This window comes from Tetrao urogallus (genome assembly GCF_951394365.1).
Source record: "Tetrao urogallus genome assembly, chromosome: 15".
Lineage (NCBI taxonomy): Eukaryota > Metazoa > Chordata > Aves > Galliformes > Phasianidae > Tetrao > Tetrao urogallus.
The window spans coordinates 11,978,482-11,999,258 of record NC_136828.1 but is presented as its reverse complement, the minus strand read 5'-3'; the positions used below and the strand labels follow the sequence as shown (position 1 = coordinate 11,999,258).

General features: G+C 42.7%; 1 protein-coding gene across 1 annotated transcript in view; it reads right to left on the bottom strand.

Annotated features, from left to right (window-relative positions):
- The window catches only part of MAD1L1 (mitotic arrest deficient 1 like 1), a gene marked incomplete at both ends in the record, with an annotated part of 320,077 nt that overhangs the window by 283,289 nt on the left and 16,011 nt on the right, over positions 1-20,777 (bottom strand). The window contains one exon of the mRNA XM_079542666.1: positions 1,506-1,592. Within this exon, the coding sequence (XP_079398792.1) occupies positions 1,506-1,592 (87 nt within the window). The remainder of the gene's footprint in view (positions 1-1,505; positions 1,593-20,777) is intronic.

Here is a 20,777-nt window from a genome sequence, read left to right as displayed (position 1 = left end):
CAGAATAAGGTATGTGGCAGAAGAAAGCTAAAATTGTTAGTTTTGGAAATGACATACAGAGCATTTCATCAAGAAAATGCTACAATTTTAATTTAAGCAGCTTTACAGCCCATTTCACTTGAAATCAAAAAGTAATCTTAATCATGTTTTTACTTTTAAACTAAATAGGCACAATTACATCCAGCATGAACAGACAGCACCAAAAGGCTGCTTTTTCAACAGATGATTCCCTTTGGCCATTAATAAATTCAGAAAAAACACTGCTCTGACAGGCTGTGAGTAGCAGACTGTGGGGAAGGCAGGCGGGGGGAAGAAAAACAACTCAAACATTACCGATGTTCTTTTGTTTGATCAATTATGACTTCAGGAGATTTGCTTGGTGCACTTTTAATATATGAAATGCCTTTTCTTCCCTCTAATATTAGTGACGGTCTTTGTCATCCTTAAAACTCTTTACAGAAATGCAAACACTGCACTCCTGGCAGTTTACACTTGGCTAACAATTTTACAACCGACTAAACGCTTTTAAAAGCAGCAGCACACAAAGCTTTTAACACCCTGCTTGAATTCTGCCCATCATTCACAAGGCAGAGACCATAAGACGACCACCTCTCAAACCAAAATCTACCACGTATCTCAGGAGACATACATGCAAATACAGCCCAAGACAAATAAAAGCACTTGCCCAGAGCTCGATTACATGTTTGCTTTATATTTAACACATTACACCAAAGGTGGAAATTCACCATGCTTCTGCAGCTTAGACAAGGCTTTGGCAATGCAAACTGCCCAAGCACCATTTTTAAAGGTGGAGGTACTGCTTCTAAACAGGAAGAGACATCAGGGCAGAAAAAGAAGTGCACTGAGGGTGAGAAGTGCTTTCAGGCACATGATGGAATCGCGTTAAGAAATGCCACGTGTAACCCATGCAGTCTGCAAAGTAAAGCTCCAGCAGACAAATTCGTTTCCTCCAGGAGATGCTCGCTCCCACATCAGTGCAAAGGCTCAGACACTCTCCAGTTTTACATGCATATCCCTGCTCTATAAACCAACTGCTCCTTCTACAGTCCAGCAGTGTTCTGCCACTGAAACTACAGGCGTGCTCATCCAATACATCTATACAAACTGGTGCTCTAAGCAGGCAAATTACAGCCCTCGGAGCTCTTACTGCCCTCCTACCCCAGGATCTCTGCTTTGCACATTATTCGTGACATGGTGGTCTGGGAAAGATGCTTATCTCCCCTTACAAAAACTACAGCTTATGAAATAAAACTGGATAAACTATTCACCACATCCTCCCACATTTAGTCTCTTTCATACTGCAAGGATTTACATGAGGAAAAAACTCTTTGTCAATATGGGAAAGAACAATAGCATGGAAAGCTCTTCAGAGCAGCAGGGAAATCTGAAGAGCCATCCTCACAGTCTGAAGCCTTTATTCTCCTTCCACATGCCTTAATATGGCAGCATCTTGCTACCCAGCATCCACTGCTGGTATCACTTACCTGTTTGTGATGGTAGAATTCTGCTCTTTCAGCACAAGCTCCCTTTGCTGCAGGGCCACAATTTGCCTTGAGAGATCATCAGGCGTCCTACAAAACAAAACAGACACTTTCAACAGATCATTGATTGAAAGACTTCATTCCATTTATGATTATGAGAAAGGTCTCATGAAAAGCAGATGAAGAAATCTCACCAGCCAAAGCTACCCAGTCCCTTAGGATAACAGGGTTGCATCCTTCTCCCAACATACATCAAAGCTGGTTTAATTAAAGCCATCAGTGTATGCTGTAATTACCATCCAACTCATAGCACCTCAGTATTCACTTGAACCCACAAACCAACTCTAAAACTGTAAAATAAAATAAAAAAAAAAAAATTCTCTAAAGCAGGTGGTCAACATGAACATTCATACCTTACAAAGCAATCTATACAGCAACAACCTGATTTCAGCCTGGGTTCATCACCTTCTATCTGCAAGAAGCAGATCTGACTCATTTTCTTTCCTTAAGTAGATGTTTTCTTCCCACAGTGATTTCTAACAAGAATATACAGCGATGTGGTAAGGATAAATGCTTCCCCTTCCACAGCATCCTCTTTCACCTGCTAAAGTCGACAGGCACTTAAAAACAAAACAAAAATATCAACCAGAAAGAAATGAACTGGGCACGCTTGGTCTGCCAAGAATCTGTAAGCAGACCCAGGGATTTCTGCAGACAACCTTTGCAGAGTGTAATGCCAAGTCAACAAGGTTCTGAAAAGCGTAATTCTAAGGCTCTTGAACTTCACCCGAATATAGCAGGTTTATCTGGCAGATAATACCAGGCATCTCTTTTGCAATGCATTGAGTGCCTCCTCCCAGCAGAAGTGTTTGGTCTCTGCATCAATGAAATAATTGGACAGATTTTTAAATGGTCAGATAAGTGTATTTGCCTCAGTTCTATTCTCATGTACTCAGAAATTCATACCATCATGTATTAGGACTGAAATTAATCCAATAGTAAAATGAGACAGTATTATAAAAGCCACAGATTTCTAGTAATGATAGCTACTGACAGATCTCCAATTGAAAGAAATCATCCTCATCTGTTAGGCAATTCAAATCAACAATCAGATTCAAGTCCAAGTTCCAGCAATTGGCAGCTTTAGGCTCATACTTATTTCTGGAGGATGTTTTCCTGGCATTGCAGACTTCAAAAAAAAAAAAAGTGGAGTGGCATGGATATGATAGAAAACAAAGTCACTGGGCATTGATCTCCTCTAAAGAAGAGTTAATTTCCATAAAACTGAATTTTGTTGCATGGTCCAGAACACAGGCATCCCTCGTGCACAGTTACCAAACACCTTCACCAGGAGGTTTCTAACCTGTTTCTGCAGCCTACTTCCCATCCTGATCAAACACAATTCAGCAAAACCCAAATTTACTCAGTTCCAAGTAGAGGAATGGCACAATTAAATTAAATCAGATGTGCTTACAATCTGAAGAGAGCTGGTCAGCCTTTCAAAGCACCACGTCCACCATTCAGCCCTGATTTCACGAGGTTCTGAAAATAATGCTGCATGCAGATACACCTTTATCCCAGCACACTTCACACATTCTGGCCTGGAGGTGCCTGCCTGATGGGCTAGCTGTGAAGAACTTTTATTAAAGCTCCCTCCCTTCCCTATGAAGCAACCAATATCTTAACTTGGATTAAAAAGCCAAGAAGTCTGCTGTAAGAGAATCTGACAGCAGTGCTCACCAACACTACTTGCATCACTGCTGCTACTCCAGAGAAGACTGAAACCCTGCCTTCACATAAATACATCCAGATCCCCTGTGGGAAAACTGCTTCTCCACGCGCTGCCCTGTGCTCTCCCTGCAAGCAGCTTCCCTCAGTGCAATGGTGGAGCCCATGCAACCCCTAAAGCACGCCTGGCTTTATGCAAGATCCTGTATGAAACCACACATGGAATGGCAGGATTCAGGAGCAGCACATTATTAGAACTGAACACTGTGCTGTGTAATTAGCAAGATAACACTGAGAGCAAACAACAAAAGTGGTTTTCAAACAAGTGTAGATTACCTGCTGGCTCTGGTCCCATTATTCTGGGAAGCCAGAACTCTCCTCCTCTGTCCCACCACCCCAGCCAGGCACCACCTTTCCTTTGACAATAACATTTAAGCAAAAAAAAAAAAAAAAAAAAAAAAAAAAAAAAAAAAAAAAAACCCACACCAAAACCCAAACAAATGTGAACATTTGAGGCTAATTTGGAAACAAGCCTTTTTATTTTGCTCTCAACTTCAAGTCCCCACTGCTATGCTTTCTAATTTTCCACATGGAAAATGGCTTCTGCAGTATTTTTAGTACTGCACACCATCAGCATTTTACAGACCCTTGCTAGAAAGCTGTGCTGAGCTGTCTTAGTTAAGGACCTATTACCATTTCACAAGGAACTGACAGTTATGCACCCAGAATCAGCTGTTGAAGTAACATTAAACCACGACTCAGTAAGCAGATGAAAATGTTTCAGAAAGTAAAAAACTGATTATATTTTAATTTATAATTTATTAGCATGTCAAGCTCTCATTGCTTCCATAAAGTGCTTCAAAATGCACAGCAAATGAACAGATTTGATTGCAGCTGGGTACCTGGCATAAGAATTACATCTGTCTTGTACTTCCGTAGTTCAAAACTCAATAGAAAAATTAGCACTTGGGCAATTCCTCGTGGGGGACCAAGTTCTTCTCTGGTTTTTAACTTCAGTTTGTTTGGAAATAAAGGACTAATAACACACCATATTATTTACCTATTTTTGGAAGTCTCTTGAAACACTTCTCTAGTTACAATTCAACAGTGACACAGATTTGGGTCTCTATTAAGTTGCATTAAACTGAGATGGAACATCCCCAGATTTTTGGCACAGCATTTTAGATGGATCCATAAATAGCTTTACACTCAAGCACAATTAGCTGATGAAGACCAGAGACAGAAGTCTTCATTAAGCGACCAAAGAGAATCGGGCAATGAAGGTGAGAACACAACTGCTCTGTCTTCAATTCAAACCAATGCCTTATTTTGTAAACATCCTCCTTCAAAGTATAAAACTATATGTGCTTTTCTATGGTGCACATAAAGCACAGTAGGATTTCAAATGCCTCCTCTCCCCATGAGGACTTTGTTTTTAAACAATTTCAGCTGTTTCAAGAGAAAGGCAACAGCGTCTGAAGAACAAACAGAACAAAAACATGACAACAACAGAAGGATTCTGAAAAGGCATTTTAGTTACTTTAAATATTTCCGTGTGATTAGAAAGGCTGTGAGATGTCTGCAACAGCCTCCTCCTGTACGCTTGAAGCGAGTCCCCAACAGCCCTCTCTGTATGCTCGAGCTCTGCAACTGCTTCAACCCCAGCATCTCAGGTTTACAGGACTGCTGCCTGCTTTTCTCAAGCTTCACCAGCAAGTCCAGCAGCAGCTCAGGCCCTTGACTCGCCTTTCAAACGGTACAGCAAGGAACATTAACCACAACATACAGCATTCCCAGAATACAGCAACAAAGAGTCCTTCATTCGATCAAACTAACCCAAAGCACTGGCAGCAAACCTTGCACAGCATCCCTCTCCTCTCCCCATCGCCATCCTGGTAACAGACCCAGGCTTCTCTTCATTACACTGAAGGAAAACACAGCCACTAAAATCTCATGTCCACACCTGGAAGTTCTGAGTGATGTTTCACAACAAATCAGCCCTCTCCAGTCCCACTCCAGGCAGCTGCCTCCATTTCCTACCATTCTCATGCCTTTATCCTCCTTCCATTACTAACTGCGTTGCACTAAACCATACGGTCAGGAATCCACCATACACGATGGACACAAAATAATTGAATTCTCAAATTTCCTGGGTAATGAGGATACATTTAGTGTGCAGTAATACTTGGATTAAAATGCATTGCAGAGCAATCATTTATCTAAGAGCTGTCAAAAACAACAAAAGCAAGGTACAGTGCATGCTGTCCCCCCCCAAAGAAATGCAAGCTTATACTTTTATGTCAAAAACAAAGCAAACGTAGAAAAACGTAGAAAAGAGAGAAGTGGAAAGCGAGTTCCCTTCACTTAAAAGATAAACATCATATTTGTGTGCAGAAGAATCAACAAATTCAATTGCTTCTTACCAAAGCAAATGTACCCATTAGCCACTTGAAGCAGAACAACTTCTTTCTAAAGCAGCATTTTAAGTGTTTAAGTGTCTTGATGATTCCAAAGACAATTAATTAATGTTTCTTTTGAAACAACTGAAAAATTAGTAATTAATCTAATCAAGCCATAGATTGAAAAAGGAAGAAATGAGAGAAAACTATTTTGGATTCCAGATAATACACTTAGATATAACATTACAACTACTAATCTTTGATGTTTCATTCCTACTTTAGAAACACAAACACCTTACCATTTAGCTGCCATTAACATTCCAGACTCTGCTCATCCCTACCTACTGCTCTAATAGCAAGCACACAACACACCACTGGAATCTGGTTAGCACACACTGTATAATGGGATGTGGCCACGTGAAGGGCTGAAACAGCCCTCAAGGAGAGGGAGTTTCATACGCAGTAGTTTCAAACCCATTGATTTGGAAATTAAAATTATTGCTTTTGTTTTTGTCTAAATCTTGACTCAGAAGTCAGGCCATCGCAGGCTGTATCACAGGACGTGCGATTTATGGGTTTAAGAGAGGCCACAAATGAAACGAAAGCAATTTTGTTGAGTTTGATTAATGTGCTAAAGTTATGGGAAGCCATCTTTCCAAAAGGGATCCAGCTCACCCAAATCATCACTGTAGTCTTTCAGGCTTCTCTTCTCTGGGTGAAACTGGGGAAGCACAGCAGGGTAAGTCTAATTGCCTGCCACCATTGCAGCAGGAGTCACTTGCTTTGCTCAATACATTCTCTGCCACTGAAGTTCTGAATCAGCTTGCTGAAATCACACCTTTCAACACAGAGCTGTTAACCAGCTCAGCTCTCATCAAAATATATCCTCAAGCTGTCACTGAGCTTACAGTGATACAGCCTGAGTCAAGCACCATCAGCCAGGTGGGCCAAGCACCAGGGGCTCACGCGTGAGACATAACTGTAATCTGGCCCCAGACATGGTGAGAAGCCCAGGCTGCCCCTACCATAGGAGATCAGCACCACAGCACTGCTTTGGTTTCTTTTGGGAGTGGGTGAATAATTCTATGTTCTCTTTCAAAGAACTCTGCTAACGTCAGCCTTCACCAAGATCCAGAACTGGCTATGCTTTAAATAGGAAAGATTAATGAGGAAGACAGTTCTAACTAGATAAACAGAACAAATGACACTGAGCTCTTACTAACAACAAGCAGATTCCCCACTCGAGCTCAATTTGCAGTGGTGCAAACCCACAGGGATGTTCTGTAATTGCTCTGCTGTTTCACCCTATGGCATGAAGCTGACCACTTGCTTTATTCCAGTCATAGCATGTTTTGCTCTCCACTCAATTCAGCTGCCACTCTTCAGGGTTTTGCACAGAAGCTAATGATTTGTAGAATAAGTAATGAATAAAAACTGTATAGATTCTAAAGCTCTTACTTATGCTTGACATTTACAAGCCAATCAAAGCCTATTTTGTCACAGCTTGGTCTCAACTCTCTTCAGTCAACATAAAAAAAGAGGATAAAAACAATCTCTCTGCTATTATGACGGAGATGAAATCAATTCCTCCTTGGAGCATGCACTGCTATGTCTTATCCCAAAGGAAGAAAAAGGGACAACAGTCCACATTTCAATCATGGCGCAGCACAAAAGAATTTTAATTAGTCTTTAGCACAGTTGCATAAAATGAAGCTGTTTATAAAGCCAAGAATAAGTCATTCAATATATAATTCAAGAAACACGGAGCATATCTGTAAAGCTATTAAGTATTCTGTATCCTATGTTTCTCCAATATAAGAAAATAAACAGTTCTTAAGGTCTTCCCTTCTTCCTTTTGTCGGTTATCAAGGAGCCCTAACAGGCCTATTGTCCTTACTAATCCACACAGCCACTGCCTTTGAAGTTCTTTCAAACTATTGTTTGAAAAAGGAGAGAGAAATCCCTCTATCAACAGCACATTCCCCAAACAGCAGCACTGCTCCTCTCCAAGTCAGCAGTGCCCAGTACCACACGTACCACCTCGCTCTGCTCCACATTTGATCACATCTTATCACTACACAGTTTCTTACAAATCAAAAAACAGCACCCTGCATTAAGGAGGATGATCCTTAAGTTTTCATGGATTCATTCACAGCCGGTTTGAAATTCCAAACCAATCACAGCTTTGCACTGCTCCAGACTAAGCTGACTTCCACGGATAATGCTTTTTTTTTTTGCTCCATTTCACCCCCTCCCCCAGAAAAAAAAAAAAAAAAACATTAGAAATCAAGAGTAAAAACAAATCATTAAACTTCTAAAGCACATTTTAGGTACATACGAGCAATGGTGCAGAAGTAGTCAAGTTGAAAATCCTTTATAATCATTTTGGAAGTGGCTGCTGTTGCTCACATACCAGGGCAGCTATCAGCACGATCTTCACAATTACAGTAAATTTTTTCTCAATTTGCAATTTAACTTATTGACTATAATTACATATTAATGGTGATGCCAAAAGGTAATTTTTGCTGTGTGTAGTTTTGTAGCCGTTGCCCTTAAGATTTCAAACCCAATTTGTAAACATATTTAATAATGTAACATTTTCTTTTACTGGAGCAGCAAAAGCCACAATAAATCTTTTATCCTTCACAAACTCAGTTTGAGAAAAAAACAGCTGAAAAGAAAAACAATGTGAGGAAATACACAACGTAACTTGTTTCATGAAGCCATACCCAAGGCAGTTTTTCCTAAAGCTTCCATTCATCAGTGCAGTTGGAGCAACAGAAGATAGTAGGAACTATTTGTTGGGGGGGGAAATACAGCTTCACAATGGGGGATAACGTCAAGCTAATCCAAAGAACTGGAACTGAATATCTTATTCTTATCATGAGTGCATCCTAGGACTTGTGAGGTATTTGAACAATTGTAAATAGCCATAAGAAATAAGCATCTGAAATTGGAGACTGAAACACAACGGTAGGCTCATTGGAAGTGAGCTCTGAATAGAAAGACATGGTATATTTCAGAGAGAACATTCAACTGAGGCCCATCAGAAACCCTCAAGAAGATTCCAGGCCAACCACTGGGATTTCGTGGGCTGAGGAGGTACCCTAAAAGCCTGTGGAATAATAAGGAATAAATGAGATTTCCAAGCAACTAAACAAATCTCTTTTTCTAAACGTCAAGTCAATAGATAAGAGCTGGTTCAGGAACTTGCTCCCCACAAAGCTGAAGGCCAGCTGGGATGACTGGTTCCAATGGAAGAATCTCTGCTAGAAAACATACAGCATTCAAATTAAGTAGGAATGGAAATAAACTGATTGCATTAGAAATGATCATTTTACTGAAGCTCTACTAGCTCTAGTATGCTACATTATTTCAAAGACATTTGTAGATCCTTGGAGTACCAAGAAATCAACGAACATCAGCTTCCTTTCAAGGAGGAAAGAAAAAACATGCAAACACAGCCTTCTGGCTTAACTTCCACACGTACAGAAATTACAAACAAAGACATCATTTTCAAAGATAACCAGGGCTTCTCTCTGATAGCAAAAGAAGTTAAATACTGCCCCTAGGACTGGGTACTGACAACATACATTTGTTTAACTATTGTAGCAGAGTTCACTGAATTGATGGCCTTGTTCCTTTGACGTTTCTCTGCGATAACCCTGGCAGGATACTGATTTATCTCAGTTCCTGTATTGTTTTCAGCATCTTTACTGATCATAACACTTTTCCAGACTCTTATCACTGCAAATATTTGCCAGCAGTAATACGAAATCCCTCACACAGAGCAAGAGGAAATGCTATTATTGCCTACCTTCAAGTCCTTACAAGAGTCTAGGCCACGTTTTCAGCTACATTTAAGATAAGAGGGACTTGACATCTCATGTTTTATTTTTATTTATATCCTATTACTATCGCACACCACGTCCATATCATGCAGGAATAGGCACATTAAATTGCAACTTTAAGCTACAATAGAAGTTACTTTAGCTATTTTTTTTCAAGTATAATCCAATACCATTAGTCACAGGTGAAGTTACAGTAACAATTTTAGAAAGAACGAAGAGCACACTGATAAGATGTTCAGCTGGAGCATTATTCTTCTAAACAGAAAATTGAGGTTAAGACTGTTGCTTTGATTAATTAAAAGCTACCCAAACCTCAGTCGGGGATTATTTCAAAGCTTTTCACAGCAGACATCTCACCTCTAGCAGGAGCAGAAAGTGAAACAGCCTGGTTTCAGCAAGCATGGGATGCTAAAACAAAGTTACCAAAGAAGAGAAAATGCAAAGTTGATAAGTTATTACATTTATCATGGAAAAAAGAAAACATTAGTGGAACAAATGAAGTAGAAAGAGCAAGAAAGAGTAGAAGACACTTGCGTTGTCAGCAGCAGCAGCAAGTAATTTGTATTAAGACAGCCCAAAGGGCTTCAGATGCCACTGAGGCTCCATTCAGGGCAGATGTGTCATGTGCATAATTTACTTAGGGATAAGAGTAGATTTCTACTCTCTAAACCAGACCAAAAGAAAACCTAAATTTTGGAGCTTGAGATACAGAGTTCAAGCAATCTGACTTGGGACACTGAAAAAAAAAAAAAAAACCTAATTCAACTCCAATACAGCAATTTTTAATCCCATGTTCATTTAAAGGATATGCAAAGTTACCAGCTACAAGAGTTGTATCCTAAAGCTTCATTTTCTTAAATAACTTGAAGTGGTTCAGTATCAGTATGCAATGCTATTCTGATGAATGCAATACTAATAAGTTAATCCTGAGACATGAGCTTAAACCCAAGCTTTTTGCTGAGTCTAACCCTATGTTCAACTTCTGCATCACTTCCCAGTAATTGCCTCCAAGCTTTTTACCCTTCAGGGCCCATTGCTCAGGTACCAGTGGCTGCAACCCCTACCACCCACCTCCAGCCTCCTCCATTAACGAAGCACAGTCCTCCCCCAGCTGTCCATGAGAACTGGCAAGCAAGCTCAAGTTCAGGAAAATGAATTGCACAGGTCCCCAGACACACGTAAATAAAAATGAAGAAGTTTCAGATTAACAGCGCTGCCTTCAAACCCTTCCCCCAGCTCAGGGAGGATTAAAGAGGACTTCAAAGAAGCTCAAGTTCCAATTAGAACAGTGTGACCACCCCAGGGACACAAATATTCCTCTGATTAGAGAGATGCGCTCTTTGAACTGCTTTGCTAAAAAAAGCTTTCCCAACTTTAAACAAAGGCAGAATTTCTTTCTTTTTTTTTTCCCCCTGTAAAATTTAACATTCAAAGTGAAGGACAAACAACATTTCAGACCAAAAGTTTCACGGAAGCCCATCAAGACAGCAGCTCTATGCAAGTACTAACAGACAAGAGACACGCTAAGATTGAAGCATCGTGGTCCCAGTACAACCAGATTCCACAAGTCATTAAAACAGAAGAACAACTCAGAGTGACATTGTTGTAACAGTGTGAGAGCCAGAGGATGGCACAAAATCCCACTGCAGTTTACAAATCAGTCTCCTCAGCCCTACTCTCCCTAGAGGACAGAGCACATCAACCCCACCTCTTCCTCAAACTCTGTTTCCTCAACATCCAACTCCCCCAAGCTGCACATACAAAGCACTTCACATCTAAGTCCTCTGACACAGTGATATTAAAACACGCCCTCTGCCTTGGAACTAAGCACTGCTTTTAAATCAGTAAAGGGAAAAAAGAGCCATTACTATGTTTCCCACACCCAAAACCTTCCCTCCCAAGCCCCTCATTCCCAAAAATAGAGTTGAATCACACACCCTGAAAGGTTTAGCAGCAAGAATGATGATTATGAGAAGAAATACTAGGAAAATAACCAAATCTTTAAGCAGGCCACAGCAGTCAGTGCTAAGTGGATACAAATAAACCTGCTTGTGAAAGCCCAAACCCAATTACCACCATCCATACATAACGAACAACTCATGTCACAAGGAAATTGAAGCAAAGATACACAGGAAGTGGAACTGCTGCAGCGTAATCACATTAAAGATGTGAACAGAGACCTTTCAGCAATTACTGCTCTCTTTGTCAGCAAACCAGCACTTCAGCTCAGCTGCCTGCACCAAGCACGGGGCAGCCAAAAGCTATTACAGTCTCCCTGTGCCTTTGCCACAGGCTCCCGTGACTGGGGCAGAGATAAGAGCTGGGCTGGTGTCACAGGCAGCTTGATATCATCTCGGTTTATGACAGCAGTAAAGTTTTAATCACTGGTAGTGCCTGCAGCTACTAGAGGAGGCACTAATGAAATTAAACAACAGTTTCTAAAATAACAAATGCAGTCACAGAAGAGAACTACCTGTTCTCTCCATAAAGAGAAACAATCTAACATTCTTGCTTCTCACCACTTCTACATCCTCCCTTGCATCTACATTCATCTTCAAGATCTCATTTCATCACACTGTGCAGTAGAACATACAAGACTGCCACAGCCAGTTGCTTTTTCGTTGGTAAATTGGCTTTGCAGAACCAACCAGACAGCAATGAAGAATTAAAAACCTCTGGTCTGGAAGTCTTCTCAGTGTCTACATCACTGAAGATCTCTCTCCTTCAGGATCTGCAGCTCCCAGGCTCTGCCCCTCACTGACATGACTACAAATCTAACAGCTCCATGCCTGCAGAAAACATCTATCAGATATTCTTAACTTCTCTCATTCTTCTTGAGCTTGTTTGGAAAGACAGAAAGCACTTACGAGTGTAAATAGGAGATGTGGTTACACAACAAGTCACAGAGATCTACAGGTTGCCCAGAGATGTTGTGGAGGCCCCGTCCCTAGAGGTGTGTGCAACCAGGCCATGTTGCAGGGTTGGAACTCAATGATCTTTAAGGTCCTTCCAACCTAAGCCATTCTATGATTCAATACTTAGAGAACAAATGCAAACAAAAGCAGCAGCCATTAAGCCACAAAACCACGTAATGCCACAGTTAGCTTCTTTCTCCCAAGGCTTGGCTGAATTCTGAATTTTTCCTGTTACTTCCCTGAGAAAATTTCTAATGTCCTTTCACAACTTTGGCTTACATTTTGAGCCTGTGCCAGCTGAAAGCATCCTTCATCCACAGCTCAATCCTCCTTCCTCTGGTGAGCCACAGCTGCCCGTATGGATCACTCCATTTCAGAAGCATCTCAAAGCAGCAGTGCCAGAATCAGGCTTTTTCTTACAAAACTCAAAACCTCCACTATGTTTCAAACTTAATCTCTGCAAAAACAGGATTAAAATGAAAACAAAGGCGTATGGAAATAAGTTTCCTCTGCTCAAAAGTAACTACAGAGCAGTCAGCCCCATGGCAAAGCATTTCCAGAGTTATGCAAGGAGTCTGGGGTTTCTAGAGCTACCACAATACCATTTCTACCAGATTTACCATTACTTTTGCCAGGAAAAAAAAAAAACCTGCAGATGGCACACGGCAGAATGACAGAGATAAGATACTAAGAGTTTGTAACTGATGCAGGGCGAAGAGTTCTTCATGACCCCAGGAAAGAAGAGAAGTGACTGAATTAAAAAAAGTTATTCCCCTCCCTCCAATTTCCACCTTTCCTGTAAGCTGATGATCTTCTCCACCAGTACAAGTGACACTGACAGCAGCGTGAGCCTTCCACAAAACCAGCCCCACTGTGCATGGGCATTTTGCTTCTCGTTACACCTCCTTCCAACAGCTGAGCTCTGACAGGCTCATACATTCTCTGCTGGCATTCCTTCTCCCATAGAGAACCACACACAGCCCTGAGGGAATGGGCACAATTACTGCAGTGAGAGAGGCATATATCCTACCAGGAAACCTTTGCTTCAAACCCAGGGAAGTACATAAACAATCCCATGCACACATACAGAGTCAGACAATGCTTTTAAAGTCGGGCTTAAAATGCTCAAACAATTTCTCAGAAAGGAGAGAAGTGAGCTGCCTATTGATTTTGCATCAGGTACTTCAGGAAAGAAGGGGAAGAGCATAACAGTTGAAATAAATGTTGCTGTCCCACCACACTCTTCTCAGAAAGCACAAGGGCTTTAAATACACAAAATCAGTTCAACTGAAAGGCCAGTTACCTAAATTGGGCTGCATAGCAGAAGGGAATAGAAATGAGACAGAGTCAAACCACCTCCAGAATGAATTTGAAGGGAAGAGGGCATGTTTCACAAGAGGAAGGGGTTTTGCTCCCACCTTCCCTCCTCTTCTCCCACCCTCCTGCAGCCATCACAGCCCGAAGAGACAGTAGAAGAGGATTCCATTAATAAATATATTTCAACTTTCTTTTCAATGGTGCTAAAAATGTATGCAAATCCATTCATAATTAGGTTTAAAAATTCCATTTCATGGGCTAATCAGACTTCAAAAAACTCAATTTTAGTTTTAATCAGATTTTAACAAGGATATTAAGTCCATTCCGTTCAGAAGAGGGAGAAACGGTGAATTTAACACAAAATGTATTCAAGCTTAGCTCTGGGAGATAATTAAATAAAATTAATTTGGCAAGGGCTGTCTGTAAATGGAAACGCTCCAGACAGCGGAGCACATTCCTGAAGGAAACAAAAGCAGTTCATTGCTGTACAAATAGATACAACGCTCACTGTTCAGGCAGAAGGGAACTGCAGCTCCTCCACAGCAGCAGGACAAGCTGGGCCCTTCAGCTGCTTCCAACAGCACAGCAGTTTGGGGAGACAATAGTAGTTATTTCCTTCTCGTTTCAACTACATCTCTTCAGCCTCTCCTCAGCACAGCAAGGATGGAAAATGCAGGAGACCACATACACAGTCCTCGTGATTTCCAGTCATCAAGAAAAGAGACAGCTCCTTGAACTATGAAATCCTTCAGTCAGCTTGGTCAGCAAGGATCTCATCGCATGTAATTTCACATCCCATAGAGTGGTTCAGATTTCCAGCTTCACACTAGAAGCATCTCACCCTCCCCAGCTGAATAAAGGTTTTAAAACTTCAGTAACTGCCCCTCTCATGTATCAGTTCCAAAGGACCAAATAAACATTTTATAGCCCCTGCACATCTTCACGTCCCCTTCTGCTGCTTCTTCCCCAGCTACACTGCCGACTTTCAAAGCACAAAGCACCTCCTTGACCTCAGTACTCACACCTATTCATCTTTACCTCGCTCTCGGCACTGATGAGCACTTCCTAGCTCCCTCACCTTGCCCTTTCTCCTCTCATAATCTTCTTCGGAAGAGCACTCTAGCATAGGGAATTTATCTTACTCTTCCTTGGGAAGGAGCACAACCGCACGGGGTTACGCAAATATGGACAAAATAACTTGAGAAAAATATTAACTGTGTGTAGGTAAATGACCCAAAGTCAGGCTGAAGAAGATTAGAACCACAAGTGACCTCAGCTCTGCCCCCCTTTGTTTGCACAGTCAGGTCCTTCAACTCCATGCAGGACTTTCATGTATACTGTTAAACATCAGCTTAACCAGCTCCTCAGAAAACGTGTGGATGATGTCAAAGAGCTCACCAATCTCAGGCACAGAAGTGCAAATCTTTGAGCACTGATGTCAGATTTGTCTGACTTTTAACCACTAACATCACACAGCACACTGTCCAGGAAAGTCACTTCTGACAGATGCTTAACCAACAAATATCATGAAAACAAACCAGAAACAGCTGGCTCCAGGCTGCATCAGAAGAGTGGTGGCCAGCAGCGAGGGAGCTGATAGCCTCCCCCTACTCTGCCCTTGTGAGCCCCATTTGGACTACTACATCCAGGCCTCCTCAGTGCAGGAGAGATGCAGAGCCATGCAAAGACCTCACTGCAGGCATCCCAGTACTTGAAAGGAGCTCACAAGCAGCAGGGGGACCAACTTTTCACACCACCTGATAGTAACAAGACAAACAGGAGCAGCTTTACATTGCAAGAAGGTAGATTTAAGTTAGATGTTAGGAAGACTTTTTTTCCTCAGAGGGTGGTGAGGTGCTGAAACAAATTGCCCAGAGAGGCTGTGGGTGCCCCATCCCTGGAGAGGTTGAGTGGGGAACTGGGCAGCCTGATCTAGAGGCTGGCAACCCTGCTCACAGTAAGGGATTGAACAAGATCATCTACAAGGTCCTGCGGCATGTGCAGGGTGCAAGGTCTGCGGCATGTGCAGGGTGACCGGGGGATCAGGCCTAGCCAGCATGGGTTCATGAAGGGCAGGTCCTGTTTGACCAACCTGATCTCCTTCTATGATCTAGTGACCCATCTGGTGGATGAAGGAAAGGCTGTTGATGTGGTCTACCTAGACTTCAGCAAAGCCTTTGACACTGTCTCCCACAGCATTCTCCTGCAGAAGCTGGCAGTCAGAGGCTTGGATGGGTACACTCTTGGCTGGGTAAGGAGCTGGCTGGAGGGCCGGGCGCAGAGAGTGGTGGTGAATGGAGTCAAATCCAGCTGGCGACCGGTCGTGAGTGGTGTTCCGCAGGGGTCGGTGCTGGGGCCTGCCCTCTTCAATATCTTTATAGATGACCTCGATGAGGGCATCGAGTGCACCCTCAGTAAATTCGCAGATGACACCAAATTGGCTGGAAGCGTGGATCTGCCTGGGGGTAGCGACGCCCTACAGAGGGATCTGGACAGGCTGGAGAGCTGGGCTGGAGCCAATGGGATGAGTTTCAACAAGGCCAAATGCCGGGTCCTGCACTTCGGCCACAACAACCCCAGGCGACGCTACAGGCTTGGGGCGGTGTGGCTGGAGGACTGCGTAGAGGAAACGGACCTGGGGGTATTGATTGATGCTCGGCTGAACATGAGCCGACAGTGTGCCCAGGTGGCCAAGAAGGCCAATGGCATCCTGGCTTGCATCAGAAACAGTGTTGCAAGCAGGAGCAGAGAGGTGATTGTTCCCCTATATTCAGCACTCGTCAGGCCGCACCTCGAGTACTGTGTCCAGTTTTGGGCCCCTCACTGCAAGAAAGATATTGAGGCCCTGGAGCGTGTTCAAAGAAGGGCAACGAAGCTGGTGAGGGGTCTGGAGCACAGGCCATATGAGGAGAGGCTGAAGGAGCTGGGAATGTTCAGCCTGGAGAAGAGGAGGCTCAGGGGAGACCTTATTGCTCTCTATAACTTCCTGAAGGGAGGTTGTAGTGAGCTGGGGGTCGGCCTCTTCTCTCGTGTCATTAGTGATAGGACCAGGGGGAATGGTTTCAAGCTACGCCAGGGGAAATTCAGGCTGGACATGAGGAAGTATTACTTTTCAGAAAGGGTGGTCAGGCACTGGAATGGACTGCCCAGGGAGGTGGTGGAATCACTGACCCTGGGGGTGTTCAAGGAAAGACTGGATGTTGCGTTGAGGGACATGGTTTAGTAGGAGCTATTGGGAATAGGTGAACGGTTGGACTGGGTGATCTTCTAGGTCTTTTCCAACCTTAGTGATTCTATGATTCTATGATTCTAAGGTCCCTTCCAACCTAAGCCACTCCATGACATTCTGTGAAAGTTACAGGTTTAAATCAGTAGCCTCCAATTTACACTCACATAGACACCCTGTGGTTAAACAGTACAGAATATAGGAAACAAATATTTTACAAGAATAAAAATAAACTATTTGAAGCACCTGACTACAGTCAAAAGGCTGAATTTGAGAAAAGGCATGTTTATCTTTAGCAGCTATGACAAGCCTTACAGACAGGAGCACACACATTTCCCAAGACCTATGTCTACCCAACTGAAAAAAATATATATTTCAGAGTACTTCTTCACTATTCCTCTCTACCAGCCTTCCAAATATATCAGTTATTTGGAAGTACCCACTGCATCTCTCCCTGCCAGCTCCTGGCAGGCAGGCGAGCTGATAGGTGCTCCGTCACCTTGACAAGCGGGCCAGCTCTCCAGAAGGCAGATGATGTCTTTGGCAAAGTTGCACTGGAAGCCATCAGACCTAAATGAAAGGCTTGTCACAAAGCAGGCTTGATGCCATCATCCTTGGCTGATGAATTTGCAGAAAACCACCTGAAGCCACAGAGCTTTTAACTCTGGGAATACCAAAAGCATATAGACAAAAATGTTATTTGCAAACCTAATGGTAAAATCAAGTTTAAAGAAATCTAGGTTAAAGCATCATCTTCTGAACTCAGCTAGTAACAGAGCTGTAAGTAACACCAATGCCTGCCCAAGGTAACTGATTTCTTGAGTTATATTGCACACATTCTCAAAGGCAGATAACAATTCCTGCCATCCTTAGAAAAGTGAGCAGGATCTCAAGCCTTCACTGAACATCTTGGGCATCACAAAATGAGAAGGATTTTTTCACTGAAGTGGAATAAAGTCAACTTGGTCAGCAGGGCGTAACTTAGGAGATTTTGGATTTTCCCATGTTCTCCTATCCAATAAATATATCTTCCTTTCACAGAAACCAATATGCTACTCCTATCAGAACACCCCTGGAAGACACATTAAGCAAGTAACAAGAAATCAAAAGCAATTCCAGCAGGAACGTGCTAGGAAACGGTTCCTGTGTAGTCGCACGTTTCTCCCCAACAAAGAGGCACAGCAATTGTTTATTTTACTGACAAGATTGCTGAGAAAAACATACAGAAAGGGAGCACATCAGGATGGACAAAGCAGCATCAGAAACGCAGAGAAGAGATGCTCAAAATCAAGTAAATGCATTCCTAGAAAAGCTGCAACTGCACCCACTTGGAAAGGTCAGACTGACAGATCTGAACTCCACCGATAGCAAAAGGCAGCAAAAGTCAAACGCTGCTGCACTGCACAGCGGCTGCTGACACTACTCCAAAACACATCATCCTCTCCCATTAATGCCACCCTGCAGCAGATGTGACTTCATCAGGAGAAATGCTTCTCTGCTTGGTGAGGAGCAAAACACATGCAGAGCACCTCTCAGAGCACCAGCAGCCCTGAGGCAATAAAAATATTGAGATAAAAACTTGCAAAAATAAGCTTCATCAATGCACTGCCTGCATCCCACATCAGCAACAGGGAGCAAACTAAAGCTCCTTTTCACCTCTACAGCCTTACTTCCCTGCGATACTTCACAACTTTGTTACATAATAATTCAAGGTTTAAAGAAAAAGGAAGTGAAACAGTATCAAAGCAAAGCATTTCTCTATGTATCACATGCACAGCACACACAGTAGCTCCCATCTGCAAGAGTTTGGTGGGTTGTTTTTTACTTTAACAACAACCAACAGGTGAGGACACCAAGGAAAATCCCCACTACTGAAGTACAACCCACGCTGCTGGAAGATAGCTAACCTCACTCTTCTGCTGCATGCCTCACTCGTTAGCCTGTGCCCTCCTATTTAGAGCAGGATTCCGTTGCTGCACACAGTGGACCAGACGCGCATTAGGAAATAATCTGATCCAACGCGGCAATTCCTTTGTAGAAGTTGCTCTAAAGTAATCACAGCCAGGATGGGAGAACCTGGAGGCACCTATCTTCTAACTCAGCAACATTTCAAGTTGCACCCTAGGAAGTGTTTCAAAACATGCAGTGTTTTTGCTACTAGGAGTCACGCTGATTTTTTTCTTCCCTCTCCAAACAAAGCAGCCACAAATGTATACTTACAAGCATGCTCTCTTCAACAGCATAGCTTGTGAGGAAAGAAAACATAGCCCAGGTGAAGACTTGCTTTGATCACAAATATTCAGCAGCAAAAAGGTCCCAAAGGAGGAAAGACTTGAGCTTGAGGACATGGCTTACATGGTAACATTACAAGGCATTTAAGCTAGCTTGTCAGAGCTAACAGCAATTTAACGATGCTGAAAGAGTTTAATATTCATACACCTCTGTTTTCCTCCCATCCCATCTTGATGCTGCTATGCCAGCTACCCTGTGAAGTACAATTAAAACAGAAAATGAGAAATTACCAAGCTGATCCAGTACAGAACTCTGTTCTGATGTCAAACCAAAGACAAATGATTCAGGCAGCGTCATCCAAACTACCAGCAAAATCCCCGCTCCAGGCACTGGTGTGGGTAAGTTCCACCCAGAACTGAAGCTCTTTCAAAACACTATCAAGATAACCTGCACCAAATAGGCTCAGAAAAGTGTCTGATGATGTGGATCATATCTTATCTACAGCAGTAGGTAAAGCCTTTTTAATAGTTCAGCACATTCTTTCTAGCATCCTGTTTCACAAGAGCAAAGGTCAGCAGCCCTCACCATCCAGGCTCCTGCCCACATCTGAGTTGTTGATCTTCCTGCCCCCACATTGTGTATAACATGTTCTACACACACACACACACACACTAAAAACACCTTCATCCATTTCCAGTTCTCAAGATCCTGATATTGAACAATGCCAGCAGCTCCAAACCAAAAACAAGTTTCCATTTATACTCTTAAGATCGTCCCCTTGCCAACAGTTAGGAAAATCCGCATCCATACAGAAATGGGATTAAGAACCTTCTAGATTAAAGTTATCTTTCTACTAAGCCATCTTTCATAACCTTGTGGAGCTGCAGCTCAGCAGCTATTTGTGTACTTCTGACCCCACTGGCAGCTGCCTTCCCACAAATTAGAGCCTCCTTCCAGCTGTATTTATGGTGGGGCTACAGAGATTTGATTTAAATCCAGTGTTAGCCTTCAGCATAGATGTTTTTATTCTCCTCACCAGTGGAGCAACTGCTCCACTGACTGCTCTTCTTCCACCTTACTTCCACTCCTGTCAGTCAGTTCTGCCTGTCCAGCTTTTGCATTTTTACGAATCCTCTGAATTTAGCATTTTAGCACTGCAACACAATGGAAAGCACAGCAATGAGAACAGCAAGGTCCCAGGCTGCAGCAAGTGAGGGTTTGCTCAGATACAACAGCCACAGGCACAAAAATAAAAGGAAGAAGCTGCTCACCTTCAAAAGGCCTCAGGAAGGCAGGGATCTCCAGTGAGATGCCCCCACCTCCACTGCCAGCTCTTACATGAGGGCTGGATCCTGGCTCCACCCTTCTGGTCACACAGCTGCATTGCATTGCATTGCACACACCTGAGCCCCCTGGGCTGGCCCTGCCATCCCACCAGGTGCTCCATCAGTGATTCAAGCCATGACTCAGTATTTCCACTACAACCACACATCAATTTTTCTGCAACAAAATCACGTGCAGAAATATTAAAGAGGATCCAAAGGCTAGTCTTTAAGGAATTCTGCTCATCCATGTATTTTTCTTTCAACAACATTTCATCTACTATT